The sequence below is a fragment of the Scyliorhinus torazame genome, chromosome 11, assembly GCF_047496885.1.
Source record: "Scyliorhinus torazame isolate Kashiwa2021f chromosome 11, sScyTor2.1, whole genome shotgun sequence".
Lineage (NCBI taxonomy): Eukaryota > Metazoa > Chordata > Chondrichthyes > Carcharhiniformes > Scyliorhinidae > Scyliorhinus > Scyliorhinus torazame.
This window is the reverse complement of record NC_092717.1, coordinates 238994809-239011445: the sequence shown is the minus strand read 5'-3', so window position 1 is coordinate 239011445 and position 16637 is coordinate 238994809. Positions and strand designations below refer to the sequence as shown.

General features: G+C 47.7%; 1 protein-coding gene across 1 annotated transcript in view; it reads left to right on the top strand.

The window, feature by feature from the left end:
• Window positions 1-5410, top strand: part of laptm4b (lysosomal protein transmembrane 4 beta) — a 93430-nt gene extending 88020 nt beyond the window's left edge. The window contains exon 7 of the mRNA XM_072468471.1: window positions 2769-5410. Coding sequence (XP_072324572.1) covers window positions 2769-2843 — 75 coding nt within the window. The 3' untranslated portion in view covers window positions 2844-5410. The remainder of the gene's footprint in view (window positions 1-2768) is intronic.
• Window positions 5411-16637: the final 11227 nt, after the last annotated feature.

The window sequence follows — 16637 nt, the reverse complement described above, 5'->3', positions numbered from 1 at the left end:
ACCCTGGCACCTGGGAGGCAACATACCATCCGTGAGTCTCTTTCGCTGCCACAGAACCGTCTATCTGTCCCTCTAACTATCAAGTCCCCAATAACTATTGCTCGCCTGCTCCCCCTCCTTCCCTTCTGAGCCACAGGGACGGACTCAGTGCTGGAGATCCGTTCACCGTGGCTTACCCCTCGTAGGTCATCCCCCTCAACAGTATCCAAAGCGGTATACTTGTGACTGAGGGGAACGGCCACAGGGGATCCCTGCACTGACTGCTTCCTCCCAGCCCCTCTCACCGTCACCCATCTATCTTGATTGTTCAGAGTAACGACATCCCTGAAGCTACTATCTATGACCACCTCTGCCTCCCGAATGATCCGAAGTTCATCCAGCTCCAGCTCCAGTTCCCTAACGTGGTTTCTGAGGAGCTGGAGATGGATGCACTTCCCACAGGTGAAATCAGCAGGGACACTGACGGCGTCCCTCACCTCAAACATTCTGGAGGAGGAACATTGCACTGCCTTCCCTGCCATCCCCTCTCGATAAAAAAAGAAAAAGAAAGAAAGAGCTTCCCTGTTATTCACTCTACCCCTTAGGTTAAAGGAGGTGGAAGGGTGAGGGACACTACAAGTGTAGTGTCTACAGTTTAGAAACTGCCCAACTTAAATACAGGTAAAAATAAAACACTTAACCAGCAACCACTGCGCCCCACACGAGAACAGGAATCAGCTGTTATGGGCCTGCGCAAACAATTTAAATCTTTACTACTTACCCAGCAGTCACTCTGTCCTCACTCCGACTGGATTCAGCTGGAAACTGGAATATCTCTGTAAGATATTCTTCTCCGTTCAAAGAGAATGCCGACAGAAACTGGCGCGATTCACCACTTTAAATCATCCCCTGTCTTGGCTGTGAATAGCATCTCTTGAATTTAGTTTGCATTTACATTGTTGAAAATGAATACTTCTATCTGGAAACTAAAATGTTTCAAGCACCATAATGGGTTCAGTCAGGCACAGCTCAGTGGCTAGCACACTTTCCTCTGAATCGGAATTTTGTGGGTTTATATCTCGCTCCAGAGACTTGATTTGATTTGATTTGATTTTTATTGTCGCATGTACCGAAGTACAGTGAAAAGTATTTTTCTGCGGCTAAGGAATGTACACAGTACGTACATAGTAGACAAAAAAGATGAATCAACAGCGAACATTGACAAATGGTACATCGACAAACAGTGGTTGGTTACAGTGCAGAACAAGGGGCCAAAAAAAGCAAATACATGAGTAAGAGCAGCAAAAGGCGCGTGAATAGTGTTCTTACAGGGAACAGATCAGTCCGAGGGGGAGTCGTTGAGGAGTCTTGTAGCTCTGGGGAAGAAGCCATTCCTATGTCTGGATGTGCGAGTCTTCAGACGTCTGTACCTTCTGCCTGATGGAAGGGTCTGGAAAAGGCAATGCCTGGGTGGGAGGGGTCTCTGATAATGCTGTCTGCCTTCCTGAGGCAGCGGGAGGTGTAGACAGAATCAATGTGGGGGTGGCAAGTTTGTGTGATGCGTTGAGCTGAGTTCATCACAGTCTGCAGTTTCGTGCGATCTTGGACCAAGCAGTTGCCACACCAGGCTGTGATGCAGCCGGATTGGATGCTCTCTATCGCACATCTGTAGAAGTTTGTGAGAGTTGATGCAGACATGCTGAATTTCTTTAGCTTCTGTAGGAAGTAGAGACATTGTTGGGCTTTCTTGACTGTTGCATCAACGTGAGTGGACCAGGACAGACTGTTGGTGATGGTGACCCCCAGGAACTTAAAGCTATCGACCATCTCCACTTCGGAGCCATTGATGCAGACAGGAGTGTGTGTCGTGCTACGCTTCCTGAAGTCGATGATCAGTTCCTTGGTCTTTCCAACATTTAGAGAGAGTTGTTTTCGGTGCACCATGCAACCAAATGATTTATCTCCCTTGAGCACAGAAATCTAGGCTGACGCTCCAATGCTAGCAGCAAGGGGGCACCGCACTATCAGAGGCGCCGTCTCTCAGATGAGAGCTGGAATTCTCCGCCCGTTAGGATTCTCTGCTCCCGTCGGAAGCCTACCCCTGCCCGAGGGTTTCCCAGAAGCTTGGGGTAGCTTCAATGGGAAATCCCATTGACAAGCGGCGGGAATACAGAATCCCGTTGCCAGCAAATGGCACACTGCCAAGAAACAGGCAGCTGGAGGACCAGAGAATCCAGCCCGAGGGGTTAAACCGAGATCCTGGCAGCTCTCTCAAGGGGGATGTAAATGATCCCATTGATGTTATTTTTAGGAAGGGCTTGAGCTGCTGAGGTCCATCTGGTGTAGGTACGCCCACAGTGCTGCTAGGGAGAGAGTTCCAGGATTTTGACCCAGCGACAGTGAAGGAATGGCAGATATATTTCCAAGTCAGGGCGGTGAGTGACTTGGAGGGGACTTGGGGATGTTCTGGTGTGTTTGCTGCCCTTAACCTTTCAGGTGGGCAAGGTCGCCGGTTTGGAAAGTGCTGTCGAGTTATCACGTTGCTGCTTGTGGGAGCTTGATGTGTCCAAATTGGCTGCCACATTTGCTACGTCACAACAGTGACTGCACTTGGAAAACTGCTTCCCTCACTGAAGTCCTTCCGCTTTGCGAAGTCCAGAGTTAGTGAAAGGCTCTACAGGCATGCAGGCTGTCCTTTCACCCAAGACGATTAGAATGGTGCAGAAGCAAATGAGGATTGGAACACGCGGCCTTGCTCCTAATAAACTGTCTCTTTGGTTTACTTTTAGATCCTTTTGCCACCAAATGAGGAAGCTGCCGCGATGCCGACAAAAGATCCAGCTCCACCTTACATGTCAGCTTAAAGGTCAGCATAGCAGCAAAAACCTGTGCAAGTATTGAAACAACATACGTACGGTGTCAAACCAAAAACTATCCAAGAGAGACTTCATTCCATTGTGAAAAGTGTTTGCATTATTCTGGGAGTGAAGCTTTCTAGAAAGTTTGACTTGTTTTTTTTTTTGCTGTGTATTGTGGTTGCTCAGTTTTAAAATATAATTCAAGAACATTTATCGACGTTTTAGCATTCATTACAGATTGGTTATGAATCCTATTGTGATCCCGCCCGATTATTTTGGAGATGATTGTAGTGAGTTGGAATCTTGACAAAGAAACTAGTTTGTCGGTGTGAGGAGGCGGTCAACGATTCCGAGCCTTTTGATTCGCTGCAAGTTTTGAATGGATTATTTTTGTCGTTCAACACTTTCCCCCCTCCGTTATAAAGGGCCAATGGTTGACCTGCCATTGATGATCTACTCAGAGCAAAATTACATCGAATCGTGCAGCACGAAGAGAGGTCAGTTGGCCCATCCTGACAGTGCTGACACTCGGAAAGAGTTGCTCAATTAGTTCCCCCTCCCCTACTCCTTCCCTACAGCCCTGCAAATCTCCTCCCCTTCAACTAATTATCCAATTCCCTTTGAGAGGTACGGTTGGATCTGCTCCCACCTCCTGCCAGACAGCACCTTCCAGATCACAACAGCTTGCTCCAATCCCCTCAAACCTACAACCTCTTGTAAGTGGCCGTCCTGACGTTGGAAACAGTCACTTCTCAATCACTCTACCAAAGCCCTCCACGATTTTGAACACCGGTATTGTGCTTCAATAAATAAATCTATTGTCATCATTCTGCGCCCACCCCTTCCCCTCCCCCCCCAGAACCATAAAAGTCTTCCCAATGCCCTCACTTTTCACCCCCACCAGCCTCCGCAGTCAAAGGATCATTGTGGTGGTGGCCTTCTACGAGGTGTAGAAGCAGGGTCATCTCTCCCGAGCTAGAGACTATCAAATTTTCCATATCTGCCCCGACTCAATGGCTGTCCTTTTAACAGTAAACAACCAAGATATTTCTGGAAGGTTCTTACTGATTTCAGATCCTTGAGGGTGAGTAAGGTTCACTGGGGTATAACCATTTGACGACCCTGTGTTCAGACTGTTACTAAATCTATTCATTTCCCCCAAAATCATCCTCCGCCTTTTCCGCCAACTGCAGAAAGGTGCCACTACCAAACACGTCTTCCCCTCACCTTTCTGTAGGGACCATTCCCTCCGTGACACTCTGGTCTACTCCTCCATCACCTCCAACACCTCGTCCCCTTCCCACAACACCTTCCAAGGCAATTGCAGGAGGTGTAACACTTGCCCCTTTACCCCCACCCCTCCCTCCTCACTGTCCAAGGCCCCAAATACTCCTTCCAGATGAAGCAGAAATTCTTTCATTTTGGTCAGCTGTATTCCCTGCTCACAATGTGGTCTCCTCTACAGTGGGGAGACTTCGCCCAGACTGGGTGACACTTTGCGCAACACCTTCGCCCAGTCCGCACGACCCTGACCTTTCTGTCGCTTGCAATTTGAACTCACCACCTTGTTCTAATGCTCACATTTCTGTCCTGGTCCTGCTGCAATATTCCAGTGAAGCCCATTGCAAACGGGAGGAGCAGCACCTCATTTTCCAATTAGGCACTTAACAACCTTTTGGACTTAACCTTGAGTTGATTCAACAACTTCAGACCATAAACTCTGTTCTCCATTTTGCTGTAATTTTTCTCCTACCTCTCTCTCCCCACAGGGCCAATGATCAACCTGTTCGTAGTTTTGCTTTCAGAGAGCGCTGACCCTTCTTCTGCTATTAACACATTCTGCTACCTGACCGATGTGCCACTATTAGCACCTGCCTTAGTCTTTAACACTCTCATTAACACTTTGTCTTGTGTCCGTGACGTCCTTGTCAAATCTCTCCTGAGACCCCCCCCCCCACCCACCCCGGGCCTTCTATTTTGCTCCACCCGTTCTACCCTATTCTCTTCAACAGTGTAAAACCCTTCACGTTTCTACCTCTCTTCAGCTCTGAAGAAGAGCCGTGCGGATCTGAAACATGAACTCTGTTTCTATCTCCACAGATGCCGCCAGACCTGCTGAGTTTTTCCAGCATTTCCTGTTTTTCTTTTGCTTCTGGACTGTTGATTTAAACAACTTCTGACCTGAATTCTGCTCCCTGTTTTGATTCCCCTCCCCTCCTACCCTGCCCCCCTCCACCCCACCCCGCCCATATGTTGCTTCTATTTTTATCCAGTTTGACTATGAATATTATTCACCTTTTCTTTGTACATCACACTTTAGAGCTGATTCTTCCTTCCTGGTAGATTCACGTACCAAACATTCAAATGAATCAAGTTCAAACTAGGTCAGAATTGTGAGCATTTTAAAAACTGTTTACATCCACGAAATAAAGCAGAAAAATGAATCATTTGTCAACACACTGTGCAACTCACCATGAGTGAATGAACTTGCAGCACATTTACCTGAAGACTGTCTGTATACCTGTAGCCTTTCCTGCAAATACTCCCGGTTTAATAAATCCTCTGCAAGGTGACCCTGTACGTCTGGTGTTTGATTCCTGTGTCACTTTATTACCTTAGTCAGCAGGAAGGACGCAGTAATTAGTTCATGAACCTTACCGGCAACGTTTCAAAGGACAGGTAATTAATTCCGGCTGTGAGATGCCCCAATTGACCTCTTCACGTTATTACATCTCGCTTCGCGAGTGCAAGGCTGGCAGCTGTGCGGTCAACAGATGTGTCCACGTTATACACCAACGGCCCAAATTGGATTGCACGCTCTGCCCATGATGAAGAAAAACTGTGGATGGAAGATTGAGATGCTTTTATTTGACCTAAATTTTAGAAATATGGGGCGGGACTCCCCTATCCCGTCTGTGACGGGACACGTTGTAAGCGAGAAGGGGGCATTTGGCGCTACAGCCAAAACGCCATTAACTTTCAGCGGTATCGGAAAATCCCAGGCACGAACGAGGACGGAAGATTCAGCCATGGCTACCCAATGGCTGTGTGCTGACGTATTGTCTGTTCCAGCTCATTCACTGCTCAAAACAAAAACAAAACAAAAATAAAAAGGGCTTACTTTGATGACGCTGTTCTGCTCCTTTGACTAATTGCTTTTTTGTTGCGTTTGTTTTCAATATTTACATTGCACCTTTAATAAACACTGCTCTCTTTAAAATTATTACTGATAAGTGCATTGGACCAATCTTCTGGCGAAGGGACGACAAATATGAGCATAGGACATTGCCTATTCAGTCCTTTGCGCTGTTTCAATACACAATTTCTCTTCATTATTCATTCATGTGAGTGTTGTTTGCTGGATTTATTGCCCGTTCTTAATTGCCCTTGAGAAGGTGGTGATGTGTTGCCTTCTTGAACCGCTGCAGTCCATGTGTTGCAGGTACACCCACAGTGCTGTTAGGGAGGGAGTTCCGGCATTTTGACCCAGAGACTGTGAAGGAACTGTGATTATAGTTTCAAGTCAGGATGGTGTGTGGTTTCCAGGGGAACGCCTGGCTGGTGGTTTTCCCGTGCACCTGCTGATCATGTTCTTCGAGGTGGTCGAGGGGACGGTCTTCACCTGAATCAAGCTGGGCCCAGAGTCCTGGGAGGGGTTCAGTTGGATTGGAAAATTAGAAAATGAAAGTTAAAGGAGAAGGTAGGAATGCAGGTTAACGATGAGGACTTTAAACTGGTTAAAGGGGTGGAGGGGTCAGGAGAGGTTAGTAAAGTGTCCAGAACAAGCAATAGAACAGAGAGTACGGAAAGCAGCAGGAATACAGCTTCAGGCACAGCAGATAAGGGGACAACTATGAGAAGAGAGGTGGTCAATGCAGGACTGAGGGTGTTGTACCTAAATGCGCGCAGTATACAAAACAAGGTAAATGAGCTTGTAGCACGCATTAAAATTGGCCGCTACAATGTTATGGGCATCAGAAGCAATTTATCATTGATGTGAGCGAAAACCTTACAGATCAAAGATCTGAGGGGATTTAAACACTGGAGGTATGGTTTACACTTTCTAGGAACTTACAGCTGTTGCTTTCTCTGCCTGAGGCAGCAGGTGTAGGGGACAGGTGAGTTTTAAAGCAGTGATTTCCTTCACTGTCTCTGCCTGGACTGCTCTCTAGCTTCCAAGCAGAGGTATCTGTAACGTGGAGGCCTCTGTTCTGGGGGAGGGGTGTCTCTGTTATATGAGGTCGCCGGTGCTCCGGTGCGTGGCTCTGTTTTGGGGGATCTCTGGTGGGGGTCTCTGGTTGGGGGACCCAGATGGGAGGGTCTGGTGGGAGTATCTGGGGTGGGGGTGGGGTGGGAAAGATTGCATTGTTGGGAGGAAGGGGCCTCCGAAGGACTTTGGGGGCACCTTCCTTAAAGACATGTCCCCTTGGCCCACCGCGAGATCTACCGCGCAAGGGCCAGGCTGACAAATACCTGCACCAATCCACGCCCGCCTGAATCCAGGCCCAGAGAACCGGAGAATCACGGAGGCGTGGAGAATCAGGTGCCCAGCCCGTTAATAGGACGCAAATAGGTTAATGTGACCGATTTGTCTCCTCCCGCTGGCACGGGGTGCGAACCTCAACGCCGCCACCAGGAGCATTGGCCTGGCACCAATCCTGTTTTTTTGACAACGCTGGATTCGCCACCCGATTGCGGATCTCTCTGCCAGCATCAGCCAGTGCTGAATCCGGACCATTACATTTGGTCCCCACATCCACATCATTTATATAGATTGTTAACATCTGTGGCCCCAGCACTGATCCTTGGGGTATCTCACTAGTCACAGCCTGCCATCCTGAGAGTGACCTGTTTATTCCTACTCGCTGCTTTCTGTATAACAATTCTCAATCCATATTAGTATATTTCCCCCAATCCCATGTGCTCTAATTTTGTTTAATAACCTCCTGGGTGGGAATCTTATCAAAAACCTTCTGAAAATCCAAATACACCACATCCACTGGTTCTCCTTTATCAAACCTCAAAAAACTCCCCAAAACATTTGTCTATAATGATTTCCCTTTCATAAATCTATGTTGGCTCTGCCCAATTTCACAATTATTTTCTAAATGTCCCATTATCACATCCTTCATAATAGATTCAAACACTTTCCCGGCTCCTGGTGTCAAATTAAGAGGCCTGTAGTTTTCCATTCTCCCTTTTCCTTCTTTGTTAAATAGTGTGGGGGTTACATTTTCTATTTTTATATCCACAAGAATCTTTCCAAACCTATAGAATTTTGATAGATAACCACCAATGCATCCTTTATTTCCCTAACCATCTGTTTTAACACATTGGGATGAAGCTCATCTGATCCAGGGGATTTATCAACCTTCAATCCAGTTAACTTTTCAAGTTCTGCCTCTTTACTAATACTAATTTCTTTTAGTTCCTCACTTTCATAAGTCCCTTGGTTGCCTTGTATTGGTGTGAGAATTTCTGTAACTCCTTCCATGAAGACAGATGCAAAGTAACTGTTTAGTTTCTCCATCATTTCCCTGTTCTCCGCTATAGAATTTCATGTCCCCACTTCTAATGGTCCCACATTTGTTCCAGCTAATCTTTTCCTTTTCACGTACTTAAAGAAGCCTTTACGATCCGTCCTTGCATTCCGCATTAGTTAGCATTCATATTCCCTTTTCCCTTAATCGTTTTCTTGGTCCTCCTTTGCTGGATTCTAAATTGTTCCCAATCCTTTGGCATCGTTATGAGTCATTTTCTTTCATCTAACGCAATCTTTAACTTCTTTTGCTAACCTCAGTTGATTTCCCTTTCCCTTTTGGGTGCTTGTGCTCAGGGGAAAGTATATATGTGTAGTATTTCTTTACTTCAAGCCATTGCCTGTCTACCATCAAATCTTTTAGTGTATTTTCTCAATCCACCGTAGCAATTTGTCTCTCATACCTTCATAATTTCCTTTCTTCAGATGTAGGACCTTAGTTTCAGAATTATATCGTTGTCTAACTTAATGTGAAAATCTATCATATTATGGTCACTATTTCCCAAAGGGTCCTTTTCAGCAATGAATTAGCCCCTTCTCATTGCGCAAGTCTAAATTCAAAATAGCCCGATCCTAATTGACTCCTCAACATGCTACTTCAAAAACCTGTCTCGTACACATTCCAGGAATTACTCCTCCACAGCATTAGTGCTGATTTGGTTAACCCAGCCTGTGTGTGAATTGAAGTTGCCCATTATCACTGTATTACCCATGTTACCCACATCACTAATTTTCTGATCTATACTGTACCCAGCATTACCGCTACAGTTTGGTGGCCTATAAACAACTCCCAACAATGGTTCCTGCTTTTAGCTCCACCCAAACTGATTCTACATCTTGGTGGACACACCCACCATCGGGAACATCCTTCCTGCATCTACCCTGTCCAGTCCTGTTAGAATTTTACAGGTTTCTATGAGATGCCCTCTCATCCCTCTCAGGGTTGAGAGGCGGTAGATTTAAAACTGAGATGAGGAGGAACTACTTCTCGCAGAGGGTGGTGAATTTGTGGAACTCGCTGCCCCATAGTGCGGTGGAGTCTGAGTCATTAAATGGTTTCAAGAAGGTGTTAGATATATTTCTGATAAACTAATCGGGTTAAAGGAATATGGGGAACAGATAGGGAGGCGGAGTCGAGACCAGGAAGAGATCAGTCATGATTTAACTGAATGGCTCAAAGGGCTGAATTGCCTACTCAGGTGCTTATCTAGCTTTCCCTTAAACATATCTATGATACTTACCTCAACCTCTCTACATGGTAATTAATCCCACATTTTAATATTTCTGAGTAAAAATGTTCCCCTTGTGTCCTTCTCTGACCTATGTAGTGATCTCATTGCTTATTAACAGTGCTACTTTACCTCCTTTTCCTTTTTGCCTATCCGTCCCAAATGCCGTATGCTCTTGGATATTCAGCGCACAATTTTGGTCACCCTGCAGCCACATCTCCAAAATAGCAGTTAAATAGCAGTTACGGGCAGCATGGTAGCACAGTGGTTAGCACTGTGGCTTCACAGTGCCAGGGTCCCAGGTTCGATTCCCGGCTTGGGTCACTGTCTGCGCAGAGTCTGCACGTTCTCCCCGTGTCTGCGTGGGTTTCCTCCGGGTGCTCCGGTTTCCTCCCACAGTCCAAAGACGTGCAGGTTAGGTGGATTGGCCATGATAAATTGCCCTTAGTGACCAAAAAAAAAAGGTTAGGAGGGGTTGTTGGGTTACGGGGATAGGGTGGAAGAGAGGGCTTACGTGGGTTGGTGCAGACTCGATGGGCCGAATGGCCTCCTTCTGCACTGTATGTTCTATGTTCTAAATCGTGCCCACTTAGCTCAAATTGTGCATTCAAATCATCACCCTTTTGCAAATGCTCTGTGCATTCAGATACAGTTCTTTTAATTCTGCTTTTTCAATGTTATTCTCCACTCTGATCTACTTGTTGCTTGTCTTTGCTTCCTCTGACTTCTATTTACACTTTCTACTTTGATACTTCCTGTTACCAGTTTTGTTTCCCTCCAATCTGAGCTCCCTCTCATGTTCCCATTGTCGCCATCTGGGATGCCACTTCCCGATTACAAAATGGACACTTTGCAAAGATTGCAGGGAAAAGGGACAATACTAAGAAAGCAAGCAGGTGCAGGATTTGTCTGTTGATTGGAGCCACAGCTCCCAGACAAGAGCGAAACTGCAAAGCCACTACCATACTAATGAGCCATCTCCGGGGACAAAAGAGTAACATTTAAGTAAATGATACCAAGGCAGACACCCAGGCGCCAGAGGAGACCAGAACAAAGCAGGCCAACGGCCACCTAGGACACGCCCAGCCATCAGGGCACCCATCCCTCTATTGGAGGAAATCGATAGGGACAATTGGGAAATGGCCCAATTAATTGAGGCCAAGTTCAAGGCCCGCCCAAAAACACACGAAGCCCCTTTTGGGTATAAGAAGGATCCCCCAAGAGAGAATCGCTGTCTTGGCTTCAGCTCTCACCGAGGAGAGACCTGCCCAGCAGCAACATCTGAACAAGTAAGTCCAAGGTCAACGCACGCTACCAGACAGACAACCTTAGCTGTTATTCCATACCAGTTCGACCGCAGCAGCCTCAGAACCGAACAACAGCCATTGTTCCTCTGACTGAGTGGGCGCCCGAAGCTAAGTATAGGCTTTAGCAGTAGTGATAGTTTAGTTTGTAGAGTTTTATGCATGAGTATATTTGACTCTGTGTGTAAATAAATGGTACGAAGTCTTACAACACCAGGTTAAAGTCCAACAGGTTTGTTTCGATGTCACTAGCTTTCGGAGCGCTGCTCCTTCCTCAGGTGAATGAAGAGCAAGCATTTATTATGTAAATAAATGAGCATTGAGTTTGAACTAACTGGTGTATCAAGTCTTTGATCAGTATTCGGTTTTGAACCTTGTGGCGGTATCGAAAGATACCTGGTGACTCTAGAGTGAACGTCATTAGAATTAAGGAAGGCGACCATATTGGCCGCCATCTTCAGAGCCAAATTAAGAGAAACACAATTAGCAACACCATCTCTATTCAACTGAATCGCTTGCTAGGCCTATTCAGAGGGCAGCTAAGAGTCAACCACATTGCTGTGGATCTGGAGTCACATGTGGGCCAGACCGGGTAAGGACGGCAGATTTCCTTCTCTAAAGGATCTTAGTGAACCAAATGGATTTTTACACCAATCCGATAGGCTCCTGATCACCATTACTGAGGCTAGCTTATTAATGGCTAAACACAAGGGGAACATTTTTACTCAGAAATATTAAAATGTGGGATTAATTACCATGTGGAGAGGTTGAGGTAAGTATCATAGATATGTTTAAGGGAAAGCTAGATAAGCACCTGAGTAGGCAATTCAGCCCTTTGAGCCATTCAGTTAAATCATGACTGATCTCTTCCTGGTCTCGACTCCGCCTCCCTATCTGTTCCCCATATTCCTTTAACCCGATTAGTTTATCAGAAATATATCTATCACCTTCTTGAAACCATTTAATGATTCGGACACCATCGCACTATGGGGCAGCGAGTTCCACAAATTCACCACCCTCTGCGAGAAGTAGTTCCTCCTCATCTCAGTTTTAAATCTAATGCCACTCAACCCTGAGAGGGCATCTCATAGAAACCTGTAAAATTCTAACAGGACTGGACAGGGTAGATGCAGGAAGGATGTTCCTGACAGTGGGTTGGTCCAGAACCAGGGGGCACAGTCTGAGGCTGTGGGAACATTTAGGACAGAGGCGAGGAGAATTCTCCGCACCCAGAGAGTGGTCGGTCAGCCTGTGGAATTCATTACCACAGGAAGGAAGAAGTTGAGGCTAAAACATTAGTTTCACGAAGCAGTTAGATATAGCACTTGGGGCGAAGGGGGTGAAAGGAAATGGGTGGAAAGTGGGATTAGGCTATTGAGTTGGATGATCAGCCATGATCATAATGGAGGGCAGAGCAGACTCGACAGGCCGAATGGCCTCCCCCTGCTCCTATTTTCTATGTTTCTATGTTCCTGTGGAGCATAATAATAATAATCTTTTATTGTCACAAGTATGAAGTTACTGTGAAAAGTCCCTAGTCGCCACATTCCGGCGCCTGTTCGAGTAAGCTGGTACAGGAATTGAACCCGCGCTGCTGGCCTTGTTCTGCATCAAAAACCAGCTGTCTGGCCCACTGAGCTAAACCAGCCCTCAAAACATCAGCTTAGGGCTGAATGGCCTGTTTCTGTTCTACCAACTGCGATTAAATGTATTCCTGGAGTTTTCATCACTTGACCTGCCCCCATACTCCAGCCATTAGTCAGTCAACACTGTAATGTTCTTGTTGGATGGCCTGATTTATATTACAAGAACACTTGTAGCTAAAGCTATAAACAATTTATTAACGTTAACCGTGGGTCAGATATGGACAAAACAACAGATGAATAACAGCATGATCAAGTACAAGCAACCTCTCTCCAGCTTCCTCCAGCAAGTCTGAGGTCACCCGACTCTAACATTCACTTATATACTAGTGAGACTCCTAGTGGTCAGTCGGTGAATTACAGCACAACCATGATATCACTGCAGACACATCCGTCCCAGTGACACGCCACCGTCCCAAGCCAGGCGGAAAGCAAAAGACAATTACCCAACAAGATGATACTTGACTGTCAGCTAAATGGTCTCACTCCCCCCTCCCCCCCCCCCCCCCCCCCACACTCCTTTTAATATTTTTATATCTGGTGAGGAGAAATATTTTTTAAAGTGACAAAAAAACCAATCTTTTTTATTGTCCCGATGATCTTTCTCCAGGGTCTCACACGCCAGTGTCCCGGAGACTCCAGGACAATCCAGGAGGGGTGACAACCCTAGCTGTAAATACAATGAAATAATGGGTCAGCAAGTGATCTTCCAAGAACTTTGCCACGATTGAGGTTAAAACAGAACTGGAATTGCTCAATACCCAGCCTTCGTCAGCCACAAGTAGGGAGCAGTGGTAATATTGGCTGATGGAAAATTGATGGGTAAGCCTTAAATCATATCATCAGATTCCTCAAGCCCTCCAGCACCCGTCAATATGTGTCCTGCTCTGGTCGCATTCCACCAAAGATCAGGGGAGAAGTTGCCAAGGTCTGACTTTTTTTTAAATGTATTTTATTACAAACATGTATCAAAACAGGTTACAGTGAATAAACACCTCGGGAAACATACTTCCCAGCGATCAACCATACAGTCTGTACAGACTTTTCCCCTTTATTACCCTCCCCCTCTCCTGCAACGAACAGCCCCTCAACACGGTCATAACATCCCCCACCTTTCCTCAAACCCCCCTGAAGTGCCTCTTAACTCATACTTTATCTACTCTAACCGCCGGAAGTCGTACAGGTCACCCAGCCAAGCTGCTATCCCCGGTGGCGATGCCGACCGCCACTTCAATAAAATTCATCGCCGTGCAATCAGAGAGGCGAAGGCCACGACATCGGCCTTCCTCCTCTCCATGAGCTCCGGCTTCTCTGAGACCCCAAATATCGCCACCAAAGGGTCCGGGTCCACCTCCTCCTCCACTATCCTGGCTAAGACCGCGAACACTCCTGCCCAGAATCTTCCCAATGTATCACAACCCCAAAACATGTGCGCGCGATTCGCTGGTCCCTGCCCACACCTCTCATACTCCTCTGCTACCCCCTGAAATAACCCACTCATTCTCACCCGAGTCATATGCACTCTGTGCACCACCTTAAACTGTATCAGGCTCATCCTTAAGGACTGACTTTAATATGACAGCATTCTTACTATTCCCCCCCTGTCTCGGTTAGCTCCCCTTTGCACAGTTATGGATGGCAATCTTGGAAAAGGGTTTTGCCGAGTGGAATGTCCAAACAGGTTGCCGCCAAGGTTTGTTCAATAATATTTGGCGATGCTGTATTCCTGAAATTTAACTGGGAAAACAAATTTGCTGGCAGATGTTTGCCGTCATTTGTACGTTCTTGATCTCGTTGTTGAATGCAAGGACAAGAGCATTGTCCAGGTCCTGGGTCAAAGCCATCCAGGTGAGAGCAACAAGTCGCGAGGGGGCAGTGAGTATCATCGGATCGCAAAGTGTCGATGCAAACTGGGGAGGGCAGTTGTTGTTCCTCTTACCGGAGAATAAATGGTTTATGTACATTTGGTTCGGAGGAGTTGTCCAAAATCGTGAAGCTTCTTGTTTGGGTAAACAGGGAGAGAGTAGTTTTCCATCACCAGAAGGGTGGGTGTCCGAAGGAGTAAGGCTTCTGGAAAGAGCAAGCACAGCTTCGGCGGGCCGAGTGGCCTCCTCCTTTGCCACACTATTCCCTGGTCAGGATTTTCCCGAGTGTTTTCCAGCAGCAGAGGCGGCCGCCGGTGGGATCTTCCACCGCCAAAGTCTACAGTGTTTTACATGTCTCTCCCCCCTACCCCCCTTCGGCTAGACTGGAAATGCTGTCGGCGGGAAAGTCCCGCATTTCCTCCCAATGATTGTATTTATGGTGGTGGTGGTGGGGGGGGGGGGCAGTCGAAAAATCCCGGCCCTAATCCCATTTTGCACACACAAGATCCCACCAATAGCAATGTGATAATGGCCAGCTAACCTGGTTTCGTCACGTTGATTGAGGGATAAAACGGGAAAGGGGGGCAAGACTACCCGGTTAACTCTGCCAACACGCCAGCACTAGACTGGATGGGCTGAAAGGCCTCCCTCCTTGTGGTATCATTCTATCATTTATGATCCCATGAAAGTGTTTTTGATGGGCTGAGCACTTAACCATTTAAAACTGAAGAAGCCATTTAATGCTGCAAATGATGACTTCCGTCTTTGTGTCACATTTTAATAAGGCACAGGAGAGTGATTCCTATTCGTTCTGAGATTTTTGAAACAAACACACACGCAAGTTAGAGTAAAAACAAAGGAGAAACTTCAATGTATTCCAGCTCACAAAGAGCCACCAAGCTGGTATAACCCAGCAGGTCTGGGCCCCCACTTCACTTCTTTCAATGTATCAATGCAAAAGGATAAAGTGCATGGAAAACCACACAAAGCCCCTAGTCGCCACATTCCGGCACCTGCTTGGGGAGGCTGGCACAGGAGTCGAACCGTGCTGCTGGCCTGCCTTGGTCTGCTTTAAAAGCCAGCGATTGAGCCCAGTGTGCTACACCAGCCAGGGAGCTGGTGCATGCAGGGATTGGTAAACAGCGGCCTGTTATCCGTCCATGCCCGTAGGCGACATGCATTCCGTTGATCACTCCCTGGACCCGGGGCATCCCGCCGATGGCAGCGAACCCCGCTGCCCGGGCATCCTGGTGGGCTTGGTCCACATGGGACTGGAAGTACTGGTCCGCCTGGGTGTATAGGCGCCAATGCAACTGTGTGCCGAGGCCTGCGAGATCCCGGACAGGTCCCCATTCGGCACCTGAAAGGACCCTGTCACGTAAAGATTGAGGGCAACCGTCACCTTGACGGTCACCGGGAGCGGGTGTCCTCCCCATACCACTGGGGTGCCAGGCATGCTATCATTTGGCAGGCGTGTTACATAGTCCCTCTGCTCATCCGCAGTCTCCGTCGGCATGCCAATGACAAGAGGCGCCGGTACACGCGGGGCCTCATGCGGCGCTCCCCTGGCACCTCCTCCTCTTCCTCGGCCTGTTTGGCGGCCGGCCCTCCAGCCTGTGTGGCCGCCACCTGCCCCTCTGCAGCCCGTTCCTCTGCTGCAGCTTCCCCCTCCTCCCTGAGCGGGCCCCCGCGCACGCGGCCGCAGGGCATCTTGCAGGGCTGCGGCCATCGCCACTGCGGCCAGCTTCGCGGGTTGGTGTCCGAATGCCATTCTCTGCAGGAGGTGAAAGTCCAACAGGGGCTGGTTAGCACACTGGGCTAAATCGCTGGCTTTGAAAGCAGACCAGGGCAGGCCAGCAGCACGGTTCGATTCCCGTACCAGCCTCCCCGAACAGGTGCCGGAATGTGGCGACTAGGGGCTTTTCACAGTAACTTCATTTGAAGCCTACTTGTTACAATAAGCGGTTTTCATTGTTAGCATGGCACATACTCCCGTGCCCATCCAGGCTCCATGGGCTACACGGTGGCCCCCGATGGCACTGCGGGCTCCGCCCATGCATGCCCCCCCCCCACGGTGCTACCATGCCGCCCAGGTTATGAAATGACACACATCTCTGCTCGAGCCCTGGAATGAACCCGAGGCATAAAGGTTCAGGTCTACTGTGATCATCATGGCCACCGGGAGCGAGCATCCTCCTCCTGCACAGGTGCCAAGACCGC